A 27483-nucleotide genomic window follows, 5' to 3' on the forward strand; every position below is an offset into this window, starting at 1 on the left:
AGCTAAGGCTACTGCAGCAGTGATCATTCAAACATCTACAGTTAATGGTAAGCTTAATTGTACAACTGTACTTTGTCATATTTTTAAATTGTGTCTTCTCATCATCCAAAGTTTCCCTAACAATGTCATGCGGTCCTCTAGGATGCCTGGTGTAGAGAGGTTCAGTAGGGGCAAACCCATTTGAAATTTGTGGTAACATTCTTATTGCAGATAAAACATGAGGTTGCAACAACTGGTCCCAGTTTTTGCTATATGTCAGTTTATTTCCTTAGCAAGTGTTTCAGTCTGTTACTGAGTATTTTCCACTAATCCATCAGAGTGCTGTAGGTAAACAGATGTCTTCAACTGTCTTTAAAAGATTGACTTAAGTTATGCAGTTGATATAAGAAGAGTGTCTTGGTCAGTAAATCTCTTTTTAGGGATACCTACTCCATAGAGTAACAGTGTCAGTTTTTTGACAGTACTTTGGTCTAATAGTGATGCTTCTGGAAAATGTGTATTATAGTTTAATATTGTTAGTATGTACTGACGGCCATTGCTAGATTTTACTCGTAGTCCCACAGTATCTGTAGTATTGGATTCAAATGACAATTCTGTGATGGCCATTTATATCAGTGAACTCTTAAATCTAGGATGGATGCTTATTTCTGGCACTCTGGATCAGAATCACTGAGGTGTCCTGTCTCTTTCATGTCTTTCAAGTAAATTATGTCCGTTACTCTTGCCTTGACTGTGTTCATCTCTAGGTGACATCCTAGTAACTGTGAGCTTGCCTTGATTTACTAGTGTGCTGTAGTGTTTTGGCACTAGCAACTGGTTTAAAATTGTGTTCTTTTCCTTCTCTGTATATAAGAAGTCAGTTTTCAGCAAAAAATAGTTGAAAGACATAAAAGGAAGATCATGCTCAGTATCTTCCCTTACAGAGTTTCTTTATTTTTTTCTTGTCATACTTAGCAAGTATCTTTCCCTTGTGGTCTTTTAAAATTTACATGGTGCTGCAGTAGCGTTGTCGCCTCACAATAAGACGTTGCCCTGTTCGATTCTCAGCGAAAGCATTTTCTGTGTGGAGACATGCGTGAATGAGCGTACCTTCATTGAAGGTTGTACGTCAGGGCTGGCAACTCGGTACGTAAAAATCTACTGCCAATCATTAGCGGACCGGAGTTCCGCTGTGGCGACCCCTAACCGGGAAAAGCCAAAAGATACAACAACAAGTAAGTCCTTTGACTCAGGCTTAGTTTCTTCTGTCACTTGTTTTAAGGTAGAGGGTGTATTTTGTTTAACCCAGAACACTGACACTGCAGCTTCTTCTGTCACTTCTGCAGAGTATAGTTCTAAACAAAAATATTCTCTGTATTGCAGTTTGTACAAGCCTCTTGAGCATTCTCTTTTCTGGTTGCTGTCCTTTTGACTTAATATTACGTGACTGCCGTCATCTCATTTCCATCTCTGTTTTGCCTTAGCTGGCTTAAGGATGTCTCAGAATAAATTTTATAGGTTAATAGGGTCGTAGGTGTTTATTAGGCTAATGGCCATAAGGGCCTTTTTAAGCTTAGTGATGAATCTCAAATCTGTGATGAGTTATTTCCTTGATAAGTGTAAGCAGGGGCTTTGGCGATGAAACATTCACAAGCAGGGACCTGGGAGATTAACTATTTACAGGTTGCCTGTGCCCATTAGAGACCTGGGCCCCAAACCAGGGATGAATTTCCTGTTCCCATCCAGTTGTCCAAGTCACACTTGAATTGGGTTAGGGAGGAACTCTGCTTCACATGGATGGGATCCTGTTCCAGAGACTGGGTAGTCTCTGGCATACATGTCTGTCTCTCCGGCAGGTCCTATTTGTATCACAGGCAAGGTTTAAGTCTTTAGAGTGGGTAATTCTGGTGATGTTTCTTTTGTGGATATGCAGGAGGTCCATCAGAGTGGGGTCTGACAATGCCCTGCATGCCAGGCATAGATCTCCCCTCAAAAGCCTGTAGGAGACGGAATATAGGGATAAGGCCTTGAGGCAGTTTGCATAGGACATTTTACTTGAGCCCTATATTCTTTTATTGAGGAACTCATGTGGAAATTACAGTTGTTGGATATTCCTGGTTAGGTACATACCAAAGGTGGAATTGTAATCTATGATAACTCTGATGTATGCCGAAAACGGTGGAACAATGACTTCCTTGGACTTGGATGCCATACCTTTGTCTATAAGTTGCGTAACATATAATGATTTCCTCACTACTTTAGGCATGTGATGGTCTAAGGCTAGATTACTGTGTATGTTTTTACCTGACTACTGAGTCAGCTCTAAGGGGTGTTTTGGCAGTATGATATTTACAAGGGGTGGATAACTATTATGCATTTCTTGGCATTTAGTTTTAGTCCATGGCTCAGACACCAGTTGTTTCTGTGTCGGTCCTTCCTGTAGAAAATTTATGTCAGTGTGGGATTCAATAACTGTTCGTAATTTGCAGTCATCTGCAAATTTAGTCAGCCAGAGACCATTGACATTGGCCTTTACTTCAGAGAAGTAAATGATTAAAAGGAGCGGTCCAAGGACTGCTCCCCGAGGGAACTCCGCTTGTGACCGGCCTCTTTGTAGAGGTGGACTCCCAACACAATCTTGTCTTAAGATGTTCTTCATCTCACATTGCTGCAGTCCTTACACTTGGGTAGTCCGCTGTCCTCGGTCGGCCCGAATATCAAAGTATAAGGCTGACGTCGGTCAAGGCGCATTTGACTGACATCAGGACGTCAGGGTACAAATGCGCATGACCGACGTCATATCCTCAGTCTTTTTTGCCGCATGGTCCGATGCAGAAGCAGCGTTGCAAGTGCCGGTTGGCGTTCTGAAATTGTTCGATTTCGGAGTTTCAGACCGAATCAAAGTTGGCTAAGTACCCCGTTGGGGAATATTTTAGTTTTTCTTGCCTCAGTGGTTTACCGGATGTCAGAAAAAGTGAATAATTGTATTTCTTGTGGGAAACAGATACCGCATAGAGACTACCATACTTTGTGTATTCCTTGTTTAGGGCGAGCACGGCGTTGTTGGGTGTCGCTCTTGTGCTAGATTCAATAAGAGCAATATTAAGAGAAGATTAGATTGTGCCAGGTTAGTCTTGAAGCGGTGCAATTATAAAATGCCGTCGGATGCTCCGGCGCCCGCTTCGAAGCGCGAGGACAAAGCTGATAAACCTAGGCTAGAGGAACCGCCAGTACCGACGCCGGTTCTTTAGAGGTGTCGGTGGAGCCGGTGGTTCCACCGAGGTTTCTTTGGGATCCCAGGGAGAGACTTTGTTATTGCAGGATGTGGCCTCTCAGGAGGCAGGCCAGGCTGATGGGGCTTCTCAGGTTACTATACTCCCTCCCTGCCTAGGGTGGTTAGGCCCTCTCCTTCTGTTTCCAAGGCTTCTCCCAGGGGCAGGCCAGGTTTAGCTTCAGTTGGTGTTACCTCTAGTTCTTCAGGAACTGTGCCCAAGAAGCATATGCTTAAAATGGCAGAAGATTTGATTACTTTGATTAGGGGTTCTATGCCCCCTCCTGATAAGAGACCTAGGGTGGAGCCTGAGCTAGGAGTTTTGAGCAGGCTTCAGATGTTTCAGAGTCTTGACTGAAGACTTGCAGGAGTACTCTCCTTATTCTGATTCTGATGTGGATGATTCTACTCCTTCTGCTTCTCCTCCTGAGGATTTTTCTTTTTCAGAAACTCTTCATTCCATGAGGGAGCATTTTAAGTGGGAAGGTCAGGACTTCTCTGATTCCAGGAAAAGGCTTAGGGAATTTTTGTTTTACCCCAGCATAGGCCTTTGGCTATACCTCCTGTTTTGGATGTAGTGGAAGATGTTTTTACAGAGGCTTCTCTTAATCCTGATTCTTTGCCTCCTGCTCCTGTTAAACCGGATAGATATTACAGGGTGCCTGAGGCTCATAAGTATCTTTTTAAGAGTCCTAGGGCAGACCCAGAAACTGTTAGCCAGGGGCCTAAAGGTGTTAAGGCTTCTGTTGTAAAGAATCCGGTTCCTGCAGACAAAGAGGCCAGGGCCTTGGATAGATGGGGAAAGAAAGTTTATACTTCTTCCACTCTTGCTATGAGGGCTTTGAATTGCCAGTTTCACATGTTGAAATACCAAAACTATCTCCTTTCACAATTGAAGTCTAAGGTTGATGCTCTGGCAGAAGGTATTGATTGTAAAGAGTTGCAAGATTTAGTACATGTTTCTGAACAGGTGGGTAAGCATTCTTTGCAATGTGGTTTTGATGCTGTACAGGCCTCGTCTAGGGTGGCTGCCACTGGGTCAGTTCTTCGCAGGCATGCCTGGCTGAGGGATCAAAATTTATCTGACCATGTTAAAACAAGGATTTTAGATGCTCCTTTACAATCTGACGTGTTGTTTGGTTCTCCTGTTGAGGCAGTTTTAAAGAAAATGGAAGACAAGGCTAAGTCTATGCAGACTGTTAAAGATTTTTGCAGGTCCAGCCTCCAAAGTTTAGTAGAAATTGGCCTACTAAGGGGTGGGCGTATCCTTCTTATGATTCCCAGTCTAGGGTAGATCTAGGCGTGGTAGGGGCAGAGCTCAGGGCTCTTTCAGGCCTAGAACAGGGAGTTCTCCTGCACAGTCTTGAGGTGAGGGCAGGGGTCAGTCCTTTAAGTAAACAGACCCAATGACTTACCTTTTCAGCTGCCAGAGCCTTCTCGTCTGGCAGCACCTTTGGGAGGAAGGTTGGCACTTTTCAAAGAAAATTGGAGTTTAATTACCCAAGACAGATGGGTATTGGATATCATACACCATGGTTACAGGTTTTATTTCCATACCTTGCCTCCTTTCAAAGGCATGCCAGACGTTCCTCCTCAACAAAGAATAGAGGCTCACAAGCAAATTTCTCTGTTACTCCAAATAGGGGCCATACAGCCGGTCCCTATGCCAGAAGTGGGCCTAGGATTTTATTCTCGCCTGTTCCTAGTACCAAAGAAAGGGAACACGTGGAGACCAATTTTGGACTTATCTATCCTCAACACTTATCTGGACATTCCCAAGTTCAAAATGTTTGCCCTTCAGCAGCTTTTACCTCTGCTGGGCAAAGATCATTGGATGGTAACTTTGGAACTCAAGGAGGCTTACCTTCATGTTCCTATCAGACTAAGTTGCAGGAAGTATCTGCGTTCGAGCTGGGACTTCTCACTATCAGTTCTCTGCATTGCCCTTTGGCTTATCTACTGCCCAGAGTGTTCACGAAAGTTCTGGCTCCAGTGATAGCTTTCTTCAGGCTCAAAGGAATACAGATCTATCCTTATTTGGACGACTGCCTGATTCTGGCTCAAGGAAGGAAGAGCTTCTTCATCATTTGGAATATGTGATAGCAGTGCTAAGATGCCTGGGGTATTCTGTGAGCGAAATAAAGTCCAGTCTAGTACCCTCTCAGGACATGTGCTTTCTGGGTGTGAGACTGAATACAGCATCCCAGATGGCCTTTTAACCCCGGACAAACAAAAGAGTCTTTCCCTTTACTTCCATCAACTATCTCATCAGTCCGGGCTGACTGCAAGGACAGTCCTTCAAGCCTTAGGGTTCATGGCATCTTGTATTCTGGTGCTTCCCAATGCCAAACTGCATATGAGGAAGCTGCAATGGTATCTCAAAAATGTATGGACACAGCACTGCCAGGATCTGGACACTGTCATTCAAATAATACCTTGCATTCAAAAGGAATTTTTGTGGTGGGCTCAGGAATGTCACCTAAACAAGGGACTCTCTGTGACCCGGCCAGAGGCGAAGTCAGATTTTAACGACAGATGCCTCAGACAAAGCTTGGGGAGCTCATCTAAATGGAAAGTGGATACAAGACAAGTGGCCTGCCAGACTACAACATCTACATATCAACCTGAAGGAGATGTTAGCAGTCCAGTTTGCATTAATAGCTTTCAAGGATTTACTTCTTCCAGGGCAGGTGTTGATTCTAACAGACAACACAACTGTCATGTGGTACATCAACAAGCAAGGGGGCAGATTCTTATCCTCTATGCAGGCAAGCAATGATTTTGTGGGAGACTGCTTTCAGTTTACAGCTCAATCTTCAGGCAAGGTTTCTGCCAAGAGCACAGAACTCCTTAGCAGATGTGTTGAGCAGGCAAATTATGGATCCCCACAGTGGAAATTGGATCCTCATGTATTTCAGAAATTGACAGTGTCATGGGGAACTCCAGACATAGATCTGTTCGCTTCTCCACTAAACCATCAGCTGCCAAAGTTTTGCACAAAAAGGTTTCATCCCACAGCTTGGAGAGTGGATGCTCTTTCTTTCAACTGGAGCAATCTTCATGTGTATGCCTTTCCACCTCTGCCTTTCCTCCCAAAGGTACTTCTAAAGGTCAGACAGGACAAGCCAAGGATGATTTTAATAGCTCCAGATTGGCCTCGACAGCACTGGTACCCATTACTGAGAAGTCTGGTACGGAAGCCTCCATGGCCTTTGCCTTCGATTCCACACCTGTTGTCACAGGAGGACAGCCATTTGCTCAATGTCAAGCTTCACTCTCTGCACCTAACAGCCTGGCATATTCTGTTTTGAATCATAGTGGGCCTCCACTTCCTCAGCAAGTTTTGAATGTAATTTTGGAAGCTAGAAGGCCTAGTACAAGGAAAGTGTATGCGGATAAATGGAAGAGATTTTTATTTTGGAGTGCAGCAAAAGATTTTGATGTTTCTGAGCCTAATTTGAGTGTGGCTCTTCAATATCTTACTGAGTTACTGGACAAAGGTTTGTCTTTCTCTTCTATTAAGGTTCATGCTGCAGCAATTTCGGCTCACTATGATTGTGACCCACCATTGTTTTCTCATCCTTTGGTCAAGCAATTTCTTAGAGGGGCAAAGAATATAAGACCCCCACGAAGAGCTCCTACTCCTGCTTGGGATCTCAATTTTGTGTTGGAGAAACTCACTCTACAACCTTTTGAGCCTGCAGCTACTTCTGAGTTGAAATATTTATCATGGAAGACTGCTTTTTGTTGGCCATTACCTCTGCAAGAAGGGTTTCTGAATTGCAGGCCCTTATGGCGGTTGAGCCTTTCTTGATTTTCCATAAGGATAGGGTATCTTTACGTACTAATCCTTCCTTTATGCCTAAGGTGGTTTCTAGTGTGGCTTTAAACCAAACTATTCATTTGCCTACTTTTTATGCAAATCCCCAAAATAAAGGGGAAAAGATTTTGCACACTTTGGATGTACACAGGCAGTTGCAATATTATTTGGACAGAACTAAAGGGTTCAGGCAGTCTCAGCAGTTGTTTGTTTCTTTTGCTTTGGGTTCTCAGGGCAAGCCTGTGTCAAAACAAACTATTTCTAAGTGGATTGGGTTTTGCATTGCTTTCTGTTATTCCCATCATGGCAAGGAGATTCCAGCTGGGATTAGGCCTCATTCCACTAGAGCTACTGCCACTTGACAGCTTTTTGAGGGGTGGCAACCAAGGATATTTTGGAGGCAGCTACTTGGAGTTCAGTGCATACTTTCTCTAGGCATTATCACCTGCCACTTTACTCTAAATCCAGGGCTGGTTTTGCCACTGCTGTTTTGCAGGGCATTTTGGCAGCTCCTGCTTCCTTATAGTTTGGCCATCCTCCCATACCTCTGCTTTGGGATTCTACCCAAGTGTAAGGACTGCAGCAATGTGAGATGAAGAACATAGTACAGTTTTGTACCTACCATAAATGTAGATGTTCAAGATCCACATTGCTGCAGTCAATTCCCTCCTTCCCTTTGTAGTTAGAGGTGGTTGTGTGGGTTGAGTTGTAAATATTGTGTATATAGTGTATATTTTGTACATATAATTAGGGCAAGGGTGCTTGGTTGTTTGTCTTGCTGTCTTTTGGTTTTGACCTTTATTTTTAGGGTCTTCTGACATCTGGGGCAAGAAAAGACTGAGGATATGACGTCGGTCATGCGCATTTGTACCCTGACGTCCTGATGTCAGTCAAATGCGCCTTGACCGACGTCAGCCTTATACTTTGATATTCGGGCCGACCGAGGACAGAGGACTACCCAAGTGTAAGGACTGCAGCAATGTGGATCTTCGAACATCTACATTTATGGTAGGTACAAAACTGTACTTTTTCCTTCTCCTGGTTTTGATTTTGGATCAGAATGTCACTGCCTTATTGCACCCACATCTCTCTTGTGCACCACAGTTGTATCAGTCTGCTATTTTAGTTTATTAGCCTGCCACACACTGTCACTGTATTCTCCTTCCCTCATCTTCCATAGTGTTTTCAAATGGGGAAGATCTTTTCCTACACATCCAGGGTTTCAGCCACAGGATGTAATATTTTTCCTAGCCCTATTGAATTTTAGCATGTGGAAGGTAATGCTGTTTCTGTCACCATGAATGCATATTATCTCCATCATTTGGTTACTGCTAGTTTTACTCTCAAACACCAGGGGACCATTGATCAGTATAAGAATGTAGCAGGGCTTTCCCCTCTTTTTTTTTCTAGAAATACAGTACATTTAACTTGCTTTGTTGTAACACAGTGACAGTTGACTGAAGTATTCTAACATTATCACATTCATTTACCATGCCATTTCATTTTTTTCACATTTCTGCTAAGTAATATTTAGTATTAGTAACAGCAAACTTAATGTGACCCCTTTTCCCACACTTGAAACATATTAACACATTACTTGCTGTTTTTAGTTTCACAGAAGATGGCACATTTTTTACTCCAGTTTTAGTCTTTGAAGCAGGCAGTTCATTTTAAACACGGTGTCATTAATTAGTAAGTGTTCTACTAATTTACTATCTTATCAGAGTTCTTGATCATCATGCAGTAGCTATTTTATTACTTTATTAGCCAAAGCTCTTTTAAGCTTATCTACTACTACTAAATTGCCTAGCATCTTCAATATCACGTTGCAGTAGCCAGAACTTTAAAATGCTTTAGATCTTCCGTCTATGCTTTACCAGTTTCTCGGAATTGAAAGTCCAGTTCTAAAATGTTATTGTTTGTACTTCAGGAGGAATTCCAGCCTTGCTAAGAGGTTTTTTTTTGTTGTAGTCCATGGCATTCATTTTGTATGTTTGCAGTTCCTCTCCTTCAACTGGTATGACATTATTTTTGCTTAGTCTGCTTGGTGGCATTGTCTGTTAAAGTGACTAGCTTTGATTCAAGGGGTTCTCCTTTGATAGTTTCTTCATAGCATGCACAGTGTTGGTGTCTACAGTTGGTCAGCACAATTAGTTGTTGCTATCATTGCACCTGTTTCTGATTGGTCACTACCTGTGAGTCCACAAGTCTTTCTAGTAAGCCCTGTGTAGTTGGGTTTACCAGGAGAGCACTCCAAAAACAGTAATAGATGCACCTCAGCAACACAATATGAAATAGTGTTACATGGAATTAGTGGTCCAAACATGTACTGCACTTGTCAGCAGAGGTACTGCAAGGATTGTAAATGCCAGGTCTCTGTCCAGCTGCCCTTGCACACACACCCCCAGTGCAAGTCCAAAAAGCACTGGAGCCGTGGAGACACTGAATTATAAAAATAGTATGTTTATCGTAAACCTTCAGTGAAAATAGCATCTTTTTTGGAGCATCCAGCTTTTCAGCAAACAAAATAAATATTACCCTTAAGCTTTCAGGTTAAAAAAAAATACACTTACAGGTATCGTTAGGTTTTCACTGTCCACACATTTCCTGTAGTCATTAGACTGGCTGACTTTTTTGGCTGTAGGCCTTGCTTAGGGCTTAATTTCAGCTCTGTGGTCTAGGCACTTCAGTAAGTGTGCTTCATAAAATATCCCTGAGTAGGGTGACATAGTCTCCAAGCTTGTGGTCTTTCTTCTGCATGTTTCTGTGATTCAAGGACTAACTTCTTGAGTTTAGCCCTACAGTCTCCTTCCTTTTATATCACAGTAATTGGCAATGAATAACTCTCTAGTAACTAGCTAATAGAGAGTATTGTCTGGCTATTTTTGTGTGGGAATATTTACACACTTCATGCTGCAGTATACAATTAAAGGCACATAACCCATATAGTGTGACAGTGCTGCTATTTGAACAGGTAGTCATGTTTTATTCAACTCAGCCTTAAGAAACTAATTCACACCACAGACAAATGGTAAAACAAAGTTTTTTAATTAATTTCCACAGAGTTATAAAGTTAGCAGCTCTTTAAGGCAGCAGGAACAGAATATCTTCTAGTTACAGAAGATATTTCCCTAGCTGTCTGTTAAACTGATGTTCTGCCTTTTAAACTCAAGAGCAGAAATCACATGTAATTGGCTTTACCCTTCTCCAACCAAACCGTATATAGTCAACAGTAGCTTGCTTTCATTAGTTTATGGCAGATCAAGACGAAACCTGTTATGATTGCTCAAGGCTCAAGAGCCTTTGTACAGTACTGTCAAGATAAGGTTGGAAGGGTGGCCTAACGATTAAGACATTTGCCTTATAAACACAAGTTGCAGGGTTTGAGCCTCACAAGGGATGATTGGCTAGGCTTAAAATGGCTCGCAAGGACAGTTAGCTTAGTATGAACCTATGAACCTATATATTGTGTGTGTATGTGTGTGTGCTTGCTGAAATTACTTAATTGCTGCCTTTTGTCTCATATTAGAGTGAAGTATAGTTTTGTTAATGTTGAAAAGTAACTATGAAATGCTTTACTTCTGCTTTCTTTTATATAGAAGAGTAATTTATTGTATATGTTCTCTCAGAAAAAAATGAAATTACAGTGTGTTAAAGATCCGTCATTGGCTGCTGTAGGAAAGCATGGAACACTACAAGAATTTGCCTTTTTTGACAAGGTTAGTTTTCTTCAGTAATGAATTTTTTCATGTACCTCTTTTAAGTTTAACTTTTAAAAAAAGAAGTGATGTATTGCCAAGAAAAAACCATTAAGTTCACAAGAAAGTTGTGATTATTATGTTGTTGTGTCCTTGGTTGCTTCTCCTGATAACTGCTCATCTTTTGCCACTAGCTGTGTGGTTTTCATTCCAGATTAGAGTCGTATGGGGTAAGGTTGAAACCCTTTTAAGATATATTATGTGTTTTTGTAGAAAATTATCAAAGGAACCAGGACAATGGGAGCAAATGACTATGGTGAGAAAGGTAAAATGTAGCAGCCGATGACTAGAAGACCACAAAACTGAATTTAATAAAAACAAATACAAACGAAACTGATTTCCTTAAGTGCTTTTCGTCCAGTACAGCGGCCGGACTTCTTCAGATAACACAGTACATTCAAAACTCTCTCTAAGTATCTTAAAAACACATCATGTAACTAAGTTCATCTGTTACATCTCATCAATTAAGGAATAAAGCAGTACACACTCCCCAAGTTACAATTTAACCCTGATCTCTGCAAAACAATGCTCACGTAGAAAATGTTGACATAAATATTCAGTTAATAAAAATGTTCACATTAAACATATTATGAAATATATAACTTATAAATAACTGTTAAGCCTATTAAATACATTATAGGACACTAAGAATGAAATTCATCTAAACCTCTGTGTGATGACTAGATAGTTCTGCTATCACAATGTCTTAATAACTAATAAATTTAAATATACAAGACAGTTTTTATATAAATAACCTACCAAAACATAAATTTATCTCCACATACTTTTTAATCTTGGATATGGGAGAATGGTACATGTTTCATTAAGCCCTGCATGTCGATGGGCATTTAATCGAAGTTGCCACAATAGTTCCTGTTGTTCTGAAAGTAATGAAATCGGCCCTCCATATAAATCTTCAGTAATTTGATCAATAATTCTAAACCTAAATTTGTGATTAGGTAAGTTTTCTAGGTACCTAGCCAGTGCGTTTTCTGTTTTCTTTTTCCTGATAGCATACAGATGTTCATAAATTCTTTCTTTTAACTTTCTGTTTTTCCAAAATAGAAAGCAGGACAGAAAACGCACTGGGCTAGGTATACAACCATTTTGGTATTACAATTATAAATAACTTCCTTTCACTGAGTACTTTTTGTTTCCTATAGAAAAGTGTTGTCCTGTTGAGATAGAACCACTGTAATTACAAATTTCACATTTAAACATCCCTGGAATCCTTGTAAAGTTTGTAATGGAAGTTTCCATTAAATTTTTCAAGTTTTTACCCTTCCTATAAGTAATAGTTGGTCTGTGTCCAACCTTATTACCTATATCATTGTCATTTATTAAAAGGTTCCATTTTTTGTTAATGATTTTTGTAAGCTCGAAGATATCCGTACTAAATGTTACAACAAAACTACTTTTGTATTGACCAGGTTCACGCAAATGTGTTTTTTTTGTTAAAAATTGGTGTCCATGAACTTTCCTGTGTAGTTAATTCTTCTACTAAGTCAGTAGTATTGATTCTATGTATACATAAAATCGGTTTATAAAAAACTATTTGGTGCTTATGTAAAACCTCTAGCACTGGTTCCCTGACAAATACATCAGGGTATCCTCTCTGCAAAAATATTTGAGTTAAATGTTCACATTCAGTAAAGAAATCCTTGTCAGTAGTGACCATTCTGGCTGCTCTGACGAACTGTCCTTTCACTGCTGACTTTTTTGTACTGAATGGATGTGCACTTGTGTAGTGCAAAAATGAATTGCAATAAGTTGTTTTTCGATGTATAGATCCTATGTAACAATTACGTTCAAGATCTTTTTTCAGTTGTACATCCAAATAAGCTTTTTCATTACTAAAGTTTGATGTAAATTTCAGAAAGTTAGTACTATTATTCAGTTCGTGTAAAATAACAGTAGCTGAGGTTTCATCGCCTTTCAGCACTATAAAAATATTGTCTAAAAAGCCTGTGTAGTGTTATACTAAGTTCATTGCACTAGGGTTACTGAATACATAAGTGTGTTCCCAATGGGCCATCACCATGTTAGCGAAAGTCACACCACATGGTGAGCCCATTGCTACCCCTACTTTTTGTAAGTAAATTGTGTCGTTGAAAAGGTTGTAGTTGTTAGATACAGTTGTACTCAACAATTCCTTTACTATTCTTAATTCATTTTCTGGGGCTTCATGTCTACGCATTCTGGCCAGGACAAATTCTATTCCTTCCTCTTGTGGGATTGAACTATACAGATCACATACATCTTCTATTAGAAAGTCGTTTTCCATAGTGAACTTGAGTTTATTGATTGCTTCTAAAAAATGACCAGGAATCCCGACTAATTTGTTGTTCCTGTTTAACATATTTTTTAAGAGTAGAATCAACGACTTTTGTGCCGACATAAGTAATGGACTGGCAGGCTTCCACAAGTGCTCGCATATGAGGGTCTTGTACATTCTTGTCTATCTTTGGCACACCAGACATTCTAGGAATTTATGGATGTAACATTAAGTAATTTAAAGTACTCATATACGTGTGTGCCACCAAAAACATATTTAAGTACATGGTGATCCTATGATAAGCAGAATATAATTAATTCTTAATAACTTGTTTATAAGTATTAGTGCTTAACACCTTGTTCATTCTAGTTATGTAGTCATCGTTATTCATAAGATCCAAACCTCCCCCCTTGTCCAGTTTCATCATCCTAATAGGTTTTCTTCTCAAGTCATTTAATAATTCCCATTCTGTTAAAGTTAAGTTACTTTGTCTTTTAGTCTTGTTGCTTAATAAAGTTCCAATGTCAAGTTCACACACCTGGTCAAATACACGTACAGTTGAATGCATAGGTGGATTATAAGTACTAGGAACATGTAATTCATTTTAAGTACAGTTGTTACCGTTGAACAAAATAGACCCTTTAAGTTTTCTTATAAAAATTTTAAAGTCTAACAATGTTTTAGCCAAGCCAGAACAATTAGTAGGAACATAAGTAAACCCCTTTGAAAACAGTTCCACTGTGTCTTTGTCAGTATTAAAGCTAGAAAAGTTATATATCTTAAAATTTCCTGTTGCATTTACAACAATGTCGGAGTTGGAATTAACAGCGAGTCGTTCTACCTTTTCACTTTCGCCTTTCCCTTCGTGTTGTAGGGGTTCTGTTGATTTACCGGTAACTTTGTCTGGGGTTTGTTCCTGGCCTGATGAAAATTCTGCCGATTAATTTGCACAACTTGAGAATAAGAAATAATCCCTTGATTAAAGTTATTAGTTACCGATTTATTTCTATATGTGGCGTTTCTCTCACTGTTACCCCCGTATAATTCAGTCTTAACTGAATGAAGAGTGGAAGTGACTGTCCTCATTTCCTGGTTCCACCCTTCACTTGAACTGTTTCTATTTGTGAAAACATGACTAGATTGACCAGTCACATTCCACATTTGCGATAGGGGCGCTTTAGGGTAATCTGTGCCATTGTTGTAGTCCGCACGATCCCTTTCCAGTTTTTTTATATTTGCTGATTGATGCTTTCAAAAATACATTGATAGTCATAATTATAACGTGGAAAGTCATGATGGCTTAATATGTCCCTGCTTAGATGTTCTACTTCTTGGGATATGTCATTGACAAGTAACTGATAATGTTTACACATTAAGTTCATCAGTTCTGTCCCTTGCTTGTCAACTAGATTAATTAAATCTTTGTGGAATTGAGATCCTGTGGCTAGTCCTGTCGGGTACTGCCAGGATCTCAGTCCTTTTGGGGCAATGTTCAACTTGACACACTCGGCAAAATAGGCCATCTCCAACTGCAATTTCTTATCTTTCAATAATTTATAATCTAAAGTCTTTAAGTTGGAGACTAATGTTTGCTCACCTCTCCCAGCTGGTAGCACTGAATTTACTGTTGGATTCTGCGCCGTCAACCTAGGAGAATCTTTCAGCCAAAACAAAATATCTGGTGCTCCAGTAAGCCCCGGAGAAGTATTTGAAGGTTGTTCAGTTACCTGCAGACTCGTTGAAGGTAACAGTACACTGGTTTTCTCCAAAGGTGGTTGAACATTTGTGGCACTCGTATTAACACCTTTCTGCTGGTTAGTTGAAAGATTGTGTCCCGTAACGGTAATACAGCTTGAAGAACTGTTTGAAACTAAATCTCGTTCAAATCTCTCACTCTGCGAGGTCACGGTATTCTGTGAGGGAAAGGCAGAATGTTGGGATAGTGACTCCACTCGGGTTGCCAAGTCATCTAAATGCTTCGTCATTATTCCTATTAAGACAGTCAAGTTCCCAGCCTCAACTTTTAATAAATGACAATGATATATGTAATAAGGTTGGACAAAGACCAACTATTACTTATAGGAAGGGTAAAAACTTGAAAACCTTAATGGAAACTTCCATTACAAACTTTACAAGGATTCCAGGGATGTTTAATTGTGAAAATTGTAATTATTGTGGTTCTATCTCAACAGGACAACACTTTTCTATAGGAAACAAAAAGTATTCAGTGAAAGGAAGGTATAATTGTAATACCAAAATGGTTGTATACCTAGCCCAGTGCGTTTTCTGTCCTGCTTTCTATGTTGGAAAAACAAAGTTAAAAGAAAGAATTTATGAACATCTGTATGCTATCAGGAAAAATAAAACGGAAAACGCATTAGGCACCTAGAAAACTTAACTAATCACAAATTTAGGTTTAGAATTATTGATCAAATTACTGAAAATGTATATGGAGGGCCGGTTTCATTACTTTTAGAACAACAGGAACTATTGTGGCAACTTCGATTAAATGCCCATCAACATCCAGGGCTTAATGAAACATGTACCATTCTCCCATATCTATGATTAAAAAGTATGTGGAGATAAATTTATGTTTTGGTAGGTTATATGTATATATATATATATATATATATATATATATATATATATATATATATATATATATATATATATATAAAACTGTCTTGTATATTTAAATTTATTAGTTAAGACATTATGACAGCAGAAATATCTAGTCATCACATGGAGGTTTAGATGAATTTCATTCTTAGTGTCCTATAATGTTGTATTTAATAGGCTTAACAGTTATTTGTAAGTTATATATTTCGTAATATGTTTTATGTGAACATTTCATTTTTATTAACTGAACATTTATGTCAACATTTTCTACGTGATCACCATGGTTATTTTGCATAGGTCAGGGTTAAACTGTAACTCGGGGAATGTGTACTGCTTTATTCCTTAATTAATTTTCTGAGATTTAACAGATGAACTTAGTCACATGATGTGTTTTTAAGATATTTACAGAGAGTTTTGAATGTATTGTGTTATCTGAAGAAGTCCGGCCACTGTGCTGGACGAAAAGTGCTTAAGGAAATCAGTTTTGTTTGTATTTGTTTTTATTAAATTCAGTTGTGTGGTCTTGTAGTCATCGGCTGCTACGTTTTATTTTTTTACTCAGTTTGGAGTTGTTGCTACTTGTATGATGGTTGGAACGATAGCAGAGGTGGGATAAGGTCAAGCAGAAGTTTGGAATGCAGGTTAGAAACTGCCTTCCCTACCACTGAATAATATTAGAGAGTGAGCAGGGAGAGAAAGGGATAGGAGAGTGATAAGTGAACGACTAACTTTGGTGAACTGGTATTAAAAAAGGAGTAGTTAGGGCATGTAAAACACTGCGTGGTAACTACAAGAATCAGTCAGAAGAGGTTAAAAAGATTAGGAAGAGAGAGAATGGAAAGGCAATATTAAAAGTGATAGTTGGAGGACGTGTGTGGCTCCTAAGTATGCAACAAGGTTTTGCATGAAGTGTTTGCGTAGGTATTTTTATACTCCAGCAGACATTTAAGAGAATTTTTCTCTCAGTTAGATGGCAAATGCTGAGGGTGTGATGGGAAAGAGAGAGGTGATTGCTAACATGTTTTTTGGAAATGTAATGAGCTGGCAGATTAAAAAAAATCTTATTGAGTACTTTGTCAGCAATGTTAGGGGAGGAAATGATTATAACTAACAAAGCAATTCTTTTGAGCTGGGGTATAGGAACTGAATTTGTTTAGACATAAATTCTTGCTAAGTTTAATGCTATTGGTTACCAAAAAACAATTAATAGAAAATGGAAATCAAAAATCTAAATCAACTGTAAGTGAAGTACTGAATATTGTCAGGTAAAAGCGCTAGAGGTGTTATATTTAAAGGGAAGTAGCAAATTGTGTAGAAATAAATGGAATTTGTGAAAACAAGACATTCAGAATTATTAAAAAAGAAAAAAAAACTTCCTTTAGGAGCAAAATATCAGCCGACAAGAAACTACTGAATTTATTTGAGAATCTAATGTTAGTAGTATCTGAACTGGAGGCCTATCACCCCCTAGCCTCCCAACAGCAAAAGATGGACCATCTACAAACTGAGCTTGAAAAGCTGAAGACGTGTCACTAGACTCTACTACTAATGACTGGCTTTTGATAGAGGAAGCTGCCACAAAAGATAAAAGCTAGATGATTTAGAGTATAGGATAAGGTGCATAAACGTAAGAGTAAAAGGACTAACTGAATCAATATGACTTGCTGTCCTATTTGTAACATATATACAGGTCAAACTACACTTGCCCAGTTACTTGAACCCAGTGAAAGAGAGGGGTATATAGGGTGGAATCTCTCAAAAGCATAATATTTTTGGGTAGGGACTGGAAGTTAATTTGCAGTAGTGAGGATGTATCAGAGGACCTAGAAGTGAAAATAAGAGAGTAGATTTCTGAAGAAATTAAAATATTTTGTAAGCAAGATGTGAATTCAGAATTTAAATGTTATTCCATAAGATACAACAACTGTGGTAGACTTGATAGATATATTTCAAAAGAGCATGTGTACTTATTTGAAAGCTGTGACACACATCCAGTGACCATTTCAGACCATGCACTGATAAAACTATGGTAAAGGTATAGAGTAATGTAGTGAAAACAAGACACTGACACTCCTACTTACTTGCTAAAAATAGTGGTGCTTAAGGAATGAGTAGTAAAAATTATTTGACGGTTATTAGGGAAGATAGACATTTCTTCGGAACGGATAGCTAGTCAATGGAATGAAATGGAAATTGAGTTTCAAATGGGGTAGAAATAAAAGAAAGAGGGGGAATATGAATAATTTAGAGGGGCTAATAAAGGATAAAGTTTCACGGCAGGGCTAGCCACCCAGCGCTGTAAACCTTGGCTCGAGATGATTGTGACTGTTGAAGTGACACCCCAACCCCATGTGCAAAAATGGGGAAAAGGGTCTGAGGATGGTTGGATGGAACACGATCAGAGCAGGCTTTAAAATGAAAAACAATATTTATTTAATACAAATAAAAGTAAGTGCTTTCGGCAAAAGTAATATTTTGCCTTCATCAGACAAACAGCAAGATGTCTAAATGATACATATTTTATACCAGAACACAGTTTGTAAAATCCAATCAGAGAAAAATGCATTGCTTAATTAGCAGTTTCCAAGGGAACCTTAAAAGGATCGACTAATGTTAAAAAATGAAACCAATTGATTCATAAAAATCACGATCCTGAAAGATGAGGAAACACACTGCAGAAAAGTTTTTTTTAAAAACAGTCATAGATTAAATGTACATTAATTGATGTATATATATGATTATTAAATGTTTAGACCCATTTATTCGAGTTAGGTCATATTTAAATCAACGCCAACGCACCAAGTTAAAAAGTATGAAATAGAAAAGTTATTTAACCAGTGATCGTACTATTTGTTAAAAACAATTTAAAGAAACATTTTAATCTGTGACCAAGCAAGTCTTTCTATATACTTATGTGTTAATAAGTTATGTAATTCTATTGTAAAACACGCTCATTATTACTGTGACGTCCTAGTTACAATCAATAGCCTGGAAAACTACCTGTGTATTAGGTCTAAAAAAATCAACTTCTTTACTGCTCGGCGAAATTGATAGACACTAGCAAAATATACATTCATTAACCTGTTTATACATGAACAGTACGATGAAGTAAATGAAAAAACTTTGTGCTCCTACGAAGGCTTCGTTTGTAAACGTAGAAACAAAAGGTAGCTTAGAAAACTGGAAAGCGTATTATTTCATAACATTTGATTTGTAGCATTTAGTTTTTTTAAAAACAGAAAAATATATTTAGGTGTGACCCAGGTCTAAGTATCATGTGTTGCAAACCTACCTGTTGTAGGAAAGCCACTTTAAGACACATTTAATAGAAAGGGCTTCATTAATGCCTGGCATGAGATGCGCCCTAGTGCGCACCTGCCATAACAATTCGTCGATTTCTAATCGAATTTGCCAAGGGCCACCCCTTATGTCAGGATCTCTTTGTTGCAAAACCATAAAACTGAAGTTATGCCCGTTGTTCTCCATAATATGCCTAGCCAAGGCATTTGTAACATCTTTCTTAGCAATAGCATACTGATGTTCATATATTCTAGTTTTTAGTTTACGCTCGGTTTTACCGATGTAAAATGCCTTACAGAAATTGCACAACGCTGCATAAATGACAGTTTTTGTTTCACAATTGTAATAATTATTCACTTTGTATTCTTTGTCATTGATACTAAAGTGTTTCCCAACTTTGATATGCTTACATTGGGCACATGAGCCGCACTTGAACATACCTTGTGGTCTATTTGAATGAAGTTTTTTCTTTGACCTCTCTAAAATTGTTTTTAAATTGTCACCCCTCCTATAAGTGATTTTGGGCCTATCACCTAAGAGATTGAAAAGGTTCCTGTCATTTCTTATGATATCCCAATTTTTGTTAATGATTTCTTTAATTTTATAATAATCTAAAGAATACGTGTGCAAAAAACTAGTACAATACTTGTTGTTATCAGCCATATTCCCCACTACAGTTCCACCTGTGACTAAGCTGTCTTCATGAATGGTAGCGATGTCGTTGCTGTCCTGACCAGGTAATAAAGGAGGGAAATGACCTTTGTCTCGTTTACGGGACACCTCAGTTATAATACTTGAAATTAAGGTAGTTGGATAACCTCTTGATTTAAACATGTTCATTAGTTTATTACATTCAGCATCAAAATCCTGAACATCTGTCACCATGCGTGCCACCCTTACAATCTGACCTTTTATGACGGCTCTTTTTTGGTGATGTGGATGGTTACTTGAAAAATGTAACAAGGAATTAGAATACGTGGGTTTCCTATAGATTAAACTTTTGAATCTGTGATTAATTTTATCATTGATAAGAAGTATGTCCAAATAGTTGATCTCAGTGTCCCCTATGTTGAACGTAAACTCTAGGAAGTCCGTCATTTTAGTGATCCTATCTACAAAGGAAGGGATGATTTCCTTATTACCTTCCCAAATACAAAATATGTCATCCTGGTACCTAGTGTACCAGGTGACATATTTTTGGAACCACTCGTCTTTAAAAAGTAATGTGGACTCCCAATGTGCCATGACAGCGTTCGCGAATGTACCACCACAGGGGGAGCCCATAGCTACCCCTGATGTTTGCAAGTAGAAGTGGTTCTCAAACGCGAAGAAATTGTTGGCCAGTACCAACTCCAACAAAGTCTCTACAAGGTAGATGGTGTCATCCTTGACATTTTTAGCTGACATGAATTCCCTCACCCAAGTGAGTCCAATCGTTTGAGGTATAACGGTATACAGGTCTTTGACGTCTATGGTCAAAAACACTGCATCAGTTACATACCTTTGTTTACTTATGTTCTCTAGAAAGGACCAAGAATCCTTGCATATATGGACCTCACTTTCAATAAGAGATTTTATAACACTGTCAATAAATTTGGCACATGCATGGGTAATAGACCCCCTCCCATCCACTATGGGTCTGAAGAGGGGGGTGCATGTAAACGTTTGTGCAATTTAGGTGTTCCAAAAAGGGCTGGGATTCTTGGGGCAGCCATGGTCAAGTATCTATGAACATCTGTGTCTATAAACCCTTCTAAGAATAAATCATTCAAAATGTTGTTGATCTTCTTATATGCAACATGTATTTCGTTCAAAGAAACAGGTTTGTAGGCTGGTGTATTAAGATGTTCTGTCATGTATTCAACGTATTACAATGATCCATTTTATACACCTGTTAAAAGATTGCAGTGTGAGAGCCATGAAACCGGACAAGGGTGAGGGTGTGGTATTCATGGATCATTGTAAATACGTCGAATACATGACAGAACATCTTAATACACCCGATTCATTGACAGCGTTATAAAACCTCTTATTGAAAGTGTGGTACATTCGCGAACGCTGTCATGGCACATTGGGAGTCCACATTACTTTTTAAAGACGATTGGTTCCAAAAATATGTCACCTGGTACACTAGGTACCAGGATGACATATTTTGCATTTGGGAAGGTAATAAGGAAATCATCCCTTCCTTTGTAGATAGGATCACTAAAATGACGGACTTCCTAGAGTTCACGTTCAACATAGGGGATACTGAGATCAACTATTTGGACATACTTTTTATCAATGATAAAATTAATCACAGATTCAAAAGTTTAATCTATAGGAAACCCACGTATTCCAATTCCTTGTTACATTTTTCAAGTAACCATCCATATCACCAAAAAAGAGCCGTTATAAAAGGCCAGATTGTAAGGGCGGCACGCATGGGGACAGATGTTCAGGATTTTGTTGCTGAATGTAATAAACTAATGAACACGTTTAAATCAAGAGGTTATCCAACTACCTTAATTTCAAGTATTATACCGTAAACGAGACGAAGGTCATTTCCCTCCTTTACTACCTGGTCAGGATAGCAACAACATCGCTATCATTCACGAAGACAGCTTAGACACAGGTGGAACTGTAGTGTTGAATATGGCTGATAATAATAAGTATTGTACTAGTTTTTTGCATACGTATTCTTTAGATTATTATAAAATCAAAGAAATCATTAAAAAAAAATTGGGATATTATAAGAAATGACAGGAACCTTTTCAATCTCTTAGGTGATAGGCCCAAAATCACTTATAGGAGGGGTGACAATTTAAAAACAATTCTAGAGAGGTCAAAGAAAAAACTTCATTCAAACCGACCACATGGTATGTTCAAGTGTGGCTCATGTGCCCAATGTAAGCATATCAAAGTTGGGAAACACTTTAGTATCAATGAGAAAGAATACCAAGTGAATAATTACTATAATTATGAAACAAAAACTGTCATTTATGCAGCGTTGTGCAATTTCTGTAAGGCATTTTACATCGGTAAAACCGAGCGTAAACTAGAATATATGAACATCAGTATGCTATTGCTGAGAAAGATGTTACAAATGCCTTGGCTAGGCATATTATGGAGAACAACGGGCATAACTTCAGTTTTATGGTTTTGCAACAAAGAGATCCTGACATAAGGGGTGGCCCTTGGCAAATTCGATTAGAAATCGACGAATTGTTATGGCAGGTGCGCACTAGGGCGCATCTCATGCCAGGCATTAATGAAGCCCTTTCTATTAAATGTGTCTTAAAGTGGCTTTCCTATAACAGGTAGGTTTGGAACATATGATACTTAGACCTGGGTCACACCTAAATACATTTTTCTGTTTTTTTTTTTAAAAAAACTAAATGCTATAAATCAAATGTTATGAAATAATATGCTTTCCATTTTTCTAAGCTACCTTTTGTTTCTATGCTTACAAACGAAGTCTTCGTAGGAGCACAAAGTTTTTTCATTTACTTCATCGTACTGTTCATGTATAAACAGGTTAATGAATGTATATTTTGCTAGTGTCTATCAATTTCGCCGAGCAGTAAAGAAGTTGATTTTTTTAGACCTAATACACAGGTAGTTTTCCAGGCTATTGATTGTAACTAGGACATCACAGTAACAACGAGCGTGTTTCATAATAGAATTACATAACTTATTAACACATAAGTATACAGAAAGACTTGCTTGGTCACAAACTAATATGTTTCTTTAAATTGTTTTTAACAAATAGTATGATCACTGGTCAACTAAACTTTTTTGCTTTATACTTTTTAATTTGGTGTGTTGGTGTTGATTTAAATATGACCTAATTCGAATAAATGGGTCTAAATATTTAATAATCACATACATTTACATCAATTAATGCACATTTAATCTATGAATGTTTTTTAAAAAAATTTTCCTGCAGTGTGTGTTCCTTCATTTTTCACGATCGTGATTTTTATGAATTCATTGGTTTCATTTTTTAACATTAGTAGATCCTTTTAAGGTTCCCTTGGAAACTGCTAATTAAACAATGCATTTTTCTCTGATTGGATTATACTAAATGTGTTCTGGTATATAAGAAGTATCATTTAAACATCTTGCTGTTTGTCTGATGAAGGCAAAATATTATTTTTGCCGAAAGCGCTTACTTTCATTTGTATTAAATATTGTTTTTCATTTTAAAGCCTGCTCTGATCGTGTTCCAGTTCGCCTATTTAACGGTTTTTGAGTTTTGTACTTTTTGGTTTGTTTGGGATGGTTGAATGGACAAAAGGATAAAGTATTGCAGAATAAGGGAAATTTCACCGAACAAGAGGAAGAGCAACTGCAGAGTGGTGATGGGAAAAAGGAGTATTTGGACAATATGCATGAGTTTAGAAAGGTTGCTGTTAAGCAACTATTTTTATTAACTACAGAACTTGAAAACTGTTAGCACAGTGACATAGACAGCAGAACCTTGGAAGGGTTGTCTCCAAAGTTAGGGGAGCCTATGACAAGAAAATGGACAAATGGGAATATTTTTGGAAGACTTAATTATGCAAAGGTTAGATGATGAGGCTTAACCTAGTGTAACTTGTTTATTGTAAACTTTGTAATTTTTAATGTATAACCTAGTGTAACTTGTTACTGGAGCTTTTCTCCCCAGGACTCCATTGAAAACGGGTTCATCTTGGCCCAATGGACTATCCTGGTAAACCAACTGCAAATAAATAAATAAGAGATGAGATAAAAATGGTGATGTATAAGCAATTAAAAGGGAAGTCTCCAGGAACAGATGGTATTCCTATGGCATTTAGCAAGTTAGGAAGAAAGTGATCAAGATGCAGAAGGTTTTGTTTAACAGTATTTTAAAAGGAGGGGAATCACCAGCACCTTGGAAGAAAGTTGAGGTAGCTGTACTAACCCTAAGGGGTAAAAAGACCCTTCAGACCTATTTTCAAATAGTCCCAGTTCAGTTTTAAACCTTGAGTATGAAGTCTTTGTCTTTACTAAGTAAGGGAATGGGAAGGGTATTGGGTATCGATCATTGTGGATTTTGGGGAGTGAGTGGTAAACATTTGACATTAATACAACAATCATCCTGAGGAAAGCGGAATGTAAGAAAATACCATTACTTTTGGTGAGTGTTGATGCTGAAGAAGCATCGATAGCATCAGTGGTGATTCTGTGAGTAGGCAGTGGAAGCATTTGCATTTCCTGATAGAATAATAGAGTTATTTAAGAAGGATATATGATGAAGATTGGTGTTGTGGAAGATTCTGTGGTGGTTGGTGCTAAAGCTGCAGTCCCTGTACCACTAACGGTGGTAGTGCTTGAACTTGGAGGCCTGTCACTCTCTCTAGCCTCCCAACAGCAAATGGAGGAGGACCATCTGTGTAACTTCCCCAGACATTGCTCCCAGGTGTTTCCTGAAATGAAAAGGGACTGTCTTTCCTGTAAGCCTACCTGGTTCAACAAATGGGCATTATTCTTAATTATATATGAAGGGTCAGAGGCAAGAATGAGGGTGAGAGGGTTCCCATCTGACAAGTTGTTTGAACAGGGGAACCATGCAGGGGTGTCCTCTTTCTTCTTTGTTGTTTGCTCCATATTTAGAGCCATTGACAAAATAAACAAGGTACTTTCAAATTCAAGGATGCATTTAGCATTGTAATCAGGAAAAGTTAAGTTTATTTGCAGATGATATTTTGTTCTTCATAAATCCAGAAAAGAACATTTCAGTGTTTTGGAGTGTGAGTCTTTTCGTGATATAAAATTAATCAAGATAAAACAAAGATTATAGCATTAAACATGTGCACACACATGAATTGGTTCAGCAATACCTATATTTATGGGGATATAATAAGATGAACTGTTTAGGTGTATGGACTTCAGAGGATTCAGTTATGGCATCTATGAGTATCTGGGAAGAGACTAAACAAAAAGTAATAGAAAAACTAAGAAACTGGAAGCTTACCATGTTAGTTTTTTTTTTTTAATACCACGTCCTTCTTGGACAGGGGCAGTAGGTGCTGATTCTAGTGTCTGCTTGATCCAGACACCCTTGGGAACACTGCTGAACTTGGCTAGGCTTGTAAGGGCCCTGGGGCAGTTAAGTTAGCCTAGTAACCTCCTCTAATCCTATGGATATGGATAGTAAGATCCAAGCAGTGAAAGTGTTTAGTCCCTTTAGTTTTATATACCAGTCAATCATACTTTTATCAAACAGAGGGAGGAGCTGAGGATGATAAAGAGTTGAAGGAATTTTGGAGGGGAAGAGAGCAAGAATTAAGGTGGATAAGCTGGTTTTCCACATAGAACAAGGTGGTTTAGGATTACCTGATTTGAATTGATACTTCAAACCTACTCAGTTAAAGCTCATAAATAACTCTGGCAGAAGGTTATAAAGTAAAATGGAAAGGGATGATAAAATGGCGGGGATTAGTCTGAGAAATAAAAAGAGCGAGTAGGATTTTGAAAGCTGATCTTGAAGGAGAATAAGTACCATACAGAATATTAATATTATTAGAATATTGGGGTCCCAATGGAGAGATACGTCAGCAAGTAAAGGAGAGTATTTTATTTATTTTATTTTATTTTACATTTGTTGACCGATTGTCCATTTTCAGTGGAGGCCCGGGGAGAAAAGCTCCACATATAGAGTACAATTACATACAGTTACATACAAGTTAAGCAGGTACATGTTAATACATTGTTGTAGTAAAAACAAGATAGAGAAAAAAGAACATGTCTTATAAGTAATTATTATAAAAATTTCTCTGATGTTTACTTTAATAGACAAGACAACAATGTGAACAGATGGAGACAGACAAAATTTTAAATATACATATCCTAGGAAGTCATACCTTTCAAAGGAGAGTGATAGGTAGAAAAGAGAAGAAAGGAATAATAGAATTAGGGGTGAAGAGAGAAGGATAAGGAGAAATAAACGGAAAGAGAAAAAATTGGATAGAGGAGAAGAAGAGGTAAGCTAATATGAAGAGGTTAATCTGATATGAGCACTGGCAAAGCCAGTGAGACTGGAAATGGTGGGTTAGTCTTTTTTGAAGTGGGGTAAGGAGGTGATGGTGGTAATACTGGGAGGAGGGAGTTCCATATCTTACCAATGGAATTGGCAAATAGTGCATCGCCACCAGAGTTACAGGATTTGACTGATTGAATAAGTGTCCTGCACGAGGAGGCTATTTAGATTGATGTAAGGTGTGATTAAATTCTCCAGAGCTGGAGACTTTTCTGGGTGTTTGAGTATTTTGAAAGCTTCAATGAGTTGGTTTTGCTGGAGGAGGTTATGGAATTCTAACCAGCCGAGGTCTTTAGGTTAAGACAATGATGAGTTCTATATGGTTTACCAGTTGCAAATCTCGCTATGTGATTGTAGGAGCATGATAGTTTATTTAGGTCTGATTTATTAAGGTTAGTAAACATTGGAGAGGCGATAGTAGGGTAGAGAGTAAATAGCCAGGGTTACTCTTGCAATTGGTGTTAGAAAGGATTTGATTCTATATAGGGACCCTAGTTTTTATTAATGGTCTTAATAGTTTGATTAATATGGATGTCAAATTTGAGTTTATTATCAATGGTCACCCCTAATAGTTTCGGAGTCTGGGAGATAATTGTCCCATTATTGGATTGTATGGTAAAGGAATTGTAGGGAAGTTTTTGGGTAGGATGGAAGAGTAATAATTTGGTTTTCTTTGGATTCAGTATTAGTTGTCGTCCAGTTAGCCACTTCTCTATTGCTGTAAAACAGCTTTGTGTTTTGGATAGTAGTTTGTCAAGAGATTTGTCAGAGCATACTAATGTCGAATCATCGGCATATTGGATACAGGTAGCCTCAGGGATGGCTTTATGGAGGTCATTAATAAAAATTGAAAAGAGAAGTGGTCCCAGTATGGACCCCTGAGGGACTCCAATGGTGTTTGGAAGGAGGTTGGAGAGCTTATTTTCCCATGTTTCCTACCAGAGAGATAGGCCTGAAACCAATCTAATGTTTGGTTATCCAGGTGGAGATTTCTTAGGGTATCATGGAGTAGTTGGTGGTTAACCATATCAAAGGCTTTTGATAGATCCAGAAAGAGTGCTGAGGATATTTTTTTGCTATTCCGGTTATGGTTTATTGTGTCAGTGAAGGAGAGGAGGGTTGTAGTAGTGCTGTGATTGGGTCTAAAGCCATGTTGTGAGTTGGTCAGGAGTTTGTTCTGGGTAAGATACTGAAGGAGTTGTTTGTGTATACATTTTTCCATAATTTTGGCCAGTGGGGACATTATGGCTATAGGCGGTAGTTTGATAATTCTGTGGATGAGCCACCTTTATGGAGTGGGATTACGTATGATATTTTCCATAATGAGGGAATTGTAGATTCTGAAATAGTACGATTTATAAGTATAGAGATGGGGTAAGCTATGTCGCCTGAAGCTAGTTGTAAGTATTCGCTGGTAGAAGGTCTGGAGAGGGA

General features: G+C 38.3%; 1 protein-coding gene across 2 annotated transcripts in view; it reads left to right on the forward strand.

Annotated features, from left to right (window-relative positions):
• SIN3B (SIN3 transcription regulator family member B) overlaps window positions 1-27483 on the forward strand; it is a 1843877-nt gene that overhangs the window by 601477 nt on the left and 1214917 nt on the right. For both annotated transcript variants that reach the window (XM_044090740.1, XM_044090739.1), the window contains one exon: window positions 10700-10789. In XM_044090740.1, coding sequence (XP_043946675.1) covers window positions 10700-10789 — 90 coding nt within the window. The remainder of the gene's footprint in view (window positions 1-10699; window positions 10790-27483) is intronic.

Source organism: Protopterus annectens, chromosome 13.part0, assembly GCF_019279795.1.
Source record: "Protopterus annectens isolate FY-2018-M chromosome 13.part0, PAN1.0, whole genome shotgun sequence".
Classification (NCBI taxonomy): domain Eukaryota; kingdom Metazoa; phylum Chordata; order Ceratodontiformes; family Protopteridae; genus Protopterus; species Protopterus annectens.